The sequence below is a fragment of the Gekko japonicus genome, unplaced genomic scaffold, assembly GCF_001447785.1.
Source record: "Gekko japonicus isolate JY-2015 unplaced genomic scaffold, Gekko_japonicus_V1.1 scaffold463, whole genome shotgun sequence".
Lineage (NCBI taxonomy): Eukaryota > Metazoa > Chordata > Lepidosauria > Squamata > Gekkonidae > Gekko > Gekko japonicus.
Genome location: NW_015160224.1, coordinates 32,503 through 39,360, shown reverse-complemented (window position 1 = coordinate 39,360; position 6,858 = coordinate 32,503). Strand labels below are relative to the sequence as shown.

Genomic DNA, 6,858 nt, shown 5'->3' with positions numbered 1-6,858 from the left:
CCCCAAAAGAAGCCGGTACCGGTCCCGTTGGGCCGGTCCCGCTCGCCGGGGCAGCACTCCATGAAGCCGCAGTAGAAGCCGGGGTAGGAGAGGTAGCCGGTGAGCGCCGAGGCCGCCCCGATGGCGATGCCCACGCTGATGGGCTCCAGCGCAGCCGACCGCGGCGGCCCCCCGGCCAGCAGCGGCACCAGCAGCAGGAGCCCCCCCGCCGGCGGCTGCATGGCGGACTCGGAGGGGCCACCCGGGGGAGCGCGGACTACACCTCCCGGCCGCCCCCGCGACACTTCCGCCCGGCGGCCATCTTGGCTGAGGGCAGCCCCCCCCAGGAGCTGGTGTTCCCTCTCAGCTGAGTAAGCGTGAGCCTAGCTCACCGTTTCTAAGCCTCCGGCTCACGCACGTTCGTCTTAGTTCAGGAAGGATGGCACCCGAGCAAGCTCATTTATGCAGCAGCCAAGATTGCTTGCTGCCTCGCAGCTTTCATGCCAGCCAGGAGATCACGAAGTAGAGGTTTTGCGCACGAGACTCCACAGCTTAGAGGGAGCATTGGTGCTGAGGCCACCAAACAGGTAACGTTTAAACCAGCAGATCAGTGTTCCCTCTAAGCTGAGTTAGTGTGAGCTGGCTCACAGTTTTTTAGCCTCCGGCTCACACATTTTTGTCTCAGCTCAGGAAGGATGGCTCTAGAGGAAACTAATTTATGTAGTAGCCAAATTGCTTGCTCACAACTTTAATGCCAGTAGCTCACAAAGTAGAATTTTTGCTCACAAGACTCCACAGCTTAGAGGGAACATTGGCAGAGATCCCAGCTCATTTGCTTAGCCTCTAGGCTCAACCGGTTTAGCTTGGGCCGCCAGGGCTCTTTTTGTAGAAAAAGCCCAGCAGGAACTCACTAGCATAATAGGCCACACCCAACAGCAGGAACTCATTAGCATATTGGGCCACACCCCTGACAGCACAGCTCATTAGCATATTAGGCCACATCCCCATGTTACCAGAAGTGTGGTCATCCAGCCACACCCACCTTTTGCTTCTTGTTCTGTTTACCTTGTCTGTTGTCAAAACCCAGGGCCTTTTTTTTTGTAACAGGAACTCCTTTGCATGTTAGGCCACACACCACTAATGTTTGGGGGATTTATCAATTTGGAATGACAGAATCACAGAGTTGGGAGGGGCCAGATGGGCCACCTAGTCCAACCCCCTGCTCAATGCAGGACCAGCCAAATGCATCCTTGACCAGTGTTTATCCAGCCCCTGCTTGGAGACTGCCAGTGAAGGGGAGCTCACCTCCATAATAAACTGAGCAATTGATGCATTTACTGTCTTGGTGACCTCCTCCCCAGTCACGGAGTTGCTGGGAAGTCTTCCGTCCAGCAGAGTGGCTACAAGAAGGTAGAGCTCAAGAAGTCCAAAGTTCTAATTTATTTCTTTATTTAGAATCTTTCTACACCACCACTTCAAATTTGTGCTCTGGGTGATCTTTGAGCAAGTCATTCTGCAACGGCCTGATAGGGTAGCTAATACTAACCAGCCTTCCTTGGCTGTCGTAAAGGCGGCAATGAGACGTAATGTATGTGAACAGTTGGAAAAGCTATACTGATTATCTGTTGTCGTACATTTACGTTGCATCTCAACCCATCCAAAAACTTCAACTTCCAGAGCAGCTGACAGCAGGTAAAGTGAATCTAAATATCAATTAAAGGATTATTTGCATTGAGGTCTCAGTCCAGGCACAATGGAGAGGGGCCTGGCTGCTCTGCCCCCCTGGCCCACCCCCCACTTTTCTGGTGGCAGCTGGGAGCGAGGAGGAGGAGGGGAATCCGCACCTGGAGCCATAGCTAGGCAGGAGGGAAGGAACCTGGCTTCTGCTGGTCCCTCTTTCTTGCCATCTCTCCCCCCAATGCTGATCTTCCTTGGATTTCTTCCCTGGAAGACCCCCCCCAGGATTCAAGGTAGGTTGCAGTAAATTACAGAGACCACAGGTTGGATGTTTGTATGGTACATACTATGCGTAGATGATCTGAAAAGACCTGAACAGCATTCCGGCTCCTAGCTGCTTGCAAACAATTACAAAATGCATGTGTAAATAAGCCACAGGGAGAGGCTTAAAGTGCTCTAGTTAAACATTCCGGTTTCCATGTTTCTCACAAACGTAGCTGGATTTTTACCTGGGCTTGAAGAGTCAAAGGGCAGCTTGAGAATTAGGGAACGATACCCAGCTGGGTGACATCTCCCCGCACATATACAAGAAGAGAGGTGCTTTTTAAAAATAAATAAAGCATAGTTTTTAAAGTATGTATTTTCCTCCCAGGTAAGGCAATGAGGTGTTGGGCTGTTCAGCCTGTATACTCATGTTACCTGCATATATCATGCAAATGGAGAGTATGAAATTAGGGGGCATTTAAGCAGGAAACGTGCCTCTTTTGTGATCTATACCGTGCCTACCATGCCTCTTCTGCAAAATGACTGTTGAGTAGACTGAGTAGATGGTGGGGGGGAGAGAGTGACTTTTAAACACCCATCTGAGGTTATCAGAAGGAGGGCAGGAAACTGCCAGCAGAGGGCCCCCTCCCCCCCATTTTTTTACAGTAAGTTGCCCTGCCCTGCCCTGTAGATTCTCTTCTGATTCCTGGGAACTGGTCTTTGGATAACAAATAGGATGGAAATATAAGGAACGCATTCTGAGCTTGGGTTGAGCTCCCTGTGAACAAAGTTTGAGTTCAGCGGCACCTTTAAGACCAACATAGTTTAATTCTAGGTATAAGCTTTCGTGTGCCTGAAGTGTGCATGCACACAAAAGCTTGTACCCAGAATTAAACTTTTTTGGTCTTAAAGGTGCCGCTGGACTCAAAGTTTGTTCTATGGGGTTTTTTTGTTACTACATTTCCCATCAGGCATTGCTACAGCCTGACTGCTTCAATGCTATTCCCCCCCCCCTTTTTTCATTCTACCTGTCCCATGGAAGCCTCCGAAATCTGCAGGAGCAAAGGGCAGAGTGCAAGCTTGGGACGGATCTTTGTGTTGAGCTGCTCAAATAACCTCTCTCCAGAGCAAACACTGAGAAAGTCCTAAGTCAATACGAGAAGGTCTCTGCGATAGCGTCAGGGGGGGTTAGCTGTGTTTGTTCGAAGTTGCAGAACAAAGTCTGAGTCCCTTGCACCTTTAAGGCCAAAAAGGTTTCATTCTGGGTATCAGCTTTCATGTACAGGCATGTTAATTAATTTAGGGTGGAAAGTGCTGTCAAGTCGCAGCCAATTTATGGAGACCCTCTGTGGCTTTCAAGGCAAGAGACATTCAGAGGGGGTATGCCCTTGCCTGCCTCTGCCTAACAATGCTGGACCAGTGTTCCCTCTAAGCTGAGTTAGTGTGAGCTAGCTCACAGTTTTTGAGCCTCTGGCTCACACATTTCTATCTCAACTCAGGAAGGAGGGCTCCAGAGCAAACTAATTTATGCAGAAGCCAAATCGCTGGCTCAAAAAGTAGAATTTCTTGCTCCCAAGACTCCGCAGCTTAGAGGGAGCATTGCCCTAGACTGCCTTGGCGGTCTCCCATCCATGTCCTAAGCAGGGCCACCCTGACTTGGATAGCCCAGGCAAGCCAGACCTCGGAAGCTAAGCAGGGCCGACCCTGGCAAGTAATTAGATGGGAGACCTCTAAGAAATACCAGGGCTGGGATGTAGAGGCAGGCAGCACCAAGCCCCAGGGGTTGCCAGACGTCTCATGACTTCCAGGCATGCACGTACACACACACACACACACGCACAAATACAACCCCCCCACACACAAATACTAACCAGGGCCAACCCTGCCTAGCTTCTGAGATCTGATGAGATCAGGCTATTCAAGGCCATGGGTCAGGGCAATTAATGAACTACCTAAAATCATATCTCTAGATACATCCTTCATCCTGACACCTCAAGCACCCTAACCAGGATGGCCCAGGCTAGCCCCATCTTGGCCTAAACGCTTAGACCCAGAATTAAACTTTGTTGGTGAAGAAGAAGAAGAGGAGGAGGAGATTGGATTTATACCCCGCCCTTCACTCAGAGTCTCAGAGCGGCTTACAAACTCCTTTCCCTTCCCCTCCCCACAACAGACACCCTGTGAGGCAGGTGGGGCTGAGAGAGCTCTTGACAGAAACTGCTCTTTTTTCAAGAACACCTCTTATCAGAACTACGGCTTGCCCAAGGTCATCCAGCCAGGTGCAAGTGGAGGAGTGGGGAATCAAACCTGGTTCTCCCAGATTAGTGTTCGCGCACTTCACCACTACACCAAACAAGAGTCACTGGACTCAGACTTTGTTCTTAGGAGAGAAAGGTAATTCTTTTATCTGTTCCTTGAGAAATAGCTCTAGAAATCATTTCCCAGTATTCTTTAGCTCTCCTGCATCACTGCATATGTATAAACGGGGACCAGTATAACACCTACGATTAACAAGACCAGTTGTCAGTGGTGTAGGACTTGCCCCATGGAGTCCCAAAACCTTTGTGTCCCATAGAGGCTTTAACTTTGTAAGCATGTTTGCTAAAGCAACACCTTTGTTAACCCTGAAGGTGCCACAAGACTCCTTAATGGGCCTACCCAGTTTGAACATTGACTTCTCCTCCTATGAACACCACCAGACCCTGCCCCTCATGCACTATGCAAATTTCCTAGGAAAGATCCCCTACTCACACTACTTGGCAGCCTGTGTGTGTTGTTGTTGTTCACGAAACACAATCCCCAAAGCCCCTTTGAATACACAAACCAGATTGTATGGTTCTTTGGGACCAGATTCTTGCACTAAAAACATAAAAAGCCTCCTGAAATCAGACTACTGATCCATCTACCCGGCTATTGTCTCCTCTGCCTGGCAGCAGCTTTCCAGTGTCTGAGGCAAAGAAAGACCTTTCCCGGCTGTGCATATGGAGATCCTTTAAAGAGTGACGCTGAGGACTGAAGCTGGGATCTTCTGCAAGCAAAACGGGCTCAGCCACAGAACTATAGGGTGTCATCAAGCTGCCAAAGTTTCGTTTTGCATTGTATTCTATGTGCAGGCTTTCCCCTTCGCTTAATTGCCACCTCAGCTGAAACAGCTATCTTTCAAGGCCACAGGAGGAATTGCTGAAGTTCTTGCTTTGACTATAATCAAGATGAGCTGTGAGAAGCTCGTATCTGTTTTCTTTTAAGTAGCAGTTGATTCCCAGGCCGAAAGGCGCGCGGGGGAACTGTAGTAATTGGATGGTACGCATATGAATGTACTATAACCTTTCATGCACATAGTTTGCCCATCATTCCTAACAGTGTTCCTGTCCATGCATCTATAGCTTCAAATAAAGTAAAACCTTCCTGCAAGTGTGTACTTTATTGTTGCTGTGGGGCCTGACATAGGGCTAAAACCAGACTGAACAGATTAAACTGTCTTAGACCAGAGAACCCATGGGCACTATGGAACCCACCAACACCTTTCCTGGCACCCACCAAAAATTTTTGGAAAGTGGGCGAGGCTAGGAGGGGCTTTTCCCCAGCAAGGCTTCTGATTGGCCATTGGATATTTGATGGGTTGTGTATATTTTTTAAAAAATGTTTCTTTGGCAGCAGCTGTCACCACAACACAAGGATCTTCGCCGTGTGACTTAAGGTAAGCTGTGTCAGCCATTGTATGCCCCCTTGTGCAGCCATCTTTGTGGCCACGCCCACCATGCTGTGTCAGAACCCCAAAGGTGCCTGCAGGCTCAAAAATGGCTGGGGACTCTTGCCTTGTCTCAAGTCAGCTCATTGGTCCACCTAATTCAGTAGTGTCTACTCTGTCTGGAAGCAGCTCTTCAGACAGAGAATGGTTTTTCCCCAGGCCAGCTGCCTGGCATCTTTTAAACTGCACAGCAGATTCTCTGCCTCTGAGACGGTTTGTCAGAATCTCACCCGGGTGGCAACAGGAGTGGAACATTAGAAGAAGAAGAAGAGTCTCAGAGCGTCTTACAGTCTCCTTTCCCTTCCCCTCCCCACAACAGACACCCTGTGAGGTAGGTGGGGCCGAGAGAGCTCTTGACAGAAACTGCTCTTTTTCAAGGACAGTTCTTATCAGAACTACGGCTTGCCCAAGGTCATCCAGCCAGGTGCAAGTAGAGGAGTGGGGAATCAGACCCGGTTCTCCCAGATTAGAGTCCGCGCACTTAACCACGACACCGAACTGGCACTGCTCCACATAAATTTCCTGTTTATTTATTTCAAAAAATTTTCCCTGTTCCTTTTCCGAGATTGATTGTTCAAAGCAGCTTACAACCTAATGGGAAAATGTGCAACAAAACAACTACTTTTCCTGAGCTTTAATGACTAAAGCCAATGACTGAAATGAATTCAATCAAAATGATCAAGAAAAATACATGCTGTAATTTAGATATGATGTATGAATGTTCATTCTCACTTGTGTATGTTTTGAATTTGTATTTAGTCCCCTTATAGCCTATTGTTTTTGAATAAGAACAACTTGAAATGCTGCAGCCAGCATCCGGACTACGCCTCATGGCCTTTTATGGCTTATGGAACTTCTGAAATGTCCACTCCATGATGAATTACACGTCAGACTGGACTTTGGTATTACAATGCTACACAGTAAAATACTTGGGACTTTATTTTTCTTCCTTCTGTATCTTGGCTAATATTGTTATGTAATTATATTTTTGCATTCTTGTAGGTATCTATGGAGCAGCTGGAAGAATAAGGGCAAAGAATGAACCACAACAGGGTAAACCAGGACCTGGTTAATGAGATCAACATAGTAAACGAGGGCCTGGTTAACGAGATCAAACCCGAAACAGTTTGGCCAGTGGTTCTGGAGGCTTTTTGCCATCTTCTGGGCATGGAGCAGGGGTCACTGGGTTT

The 6,858-nt window shown here is 48.4% G+C and overlaps 1 protein-coding gene across 1 annotated transcript in view; it reads right to left on the bottom strand.

Annotated features, from left to right (window-relative positions):
* The window catches only part of TOR1B (torsin family 1, member B (torsin B)), a 10,276-nt gene extending 10,039 nt beyond the window's left edge, over positions 1 to 237 (bottom strand). The window contains exon 1 of the mRNA XM_015411714.1: positions 20 to 237. Coding sequence (XP_015267200.1) covers positions 20 to 221 — 202 coding nt within the window. The 5' untranslated portion in view covers positions 222 to 237. The remainder of the gene's footprint in view (positions 1 to 19) is intronic.
* Between the last annotated feature and the right edge of the window lie 6,621 nt (positions 238 to 6,858).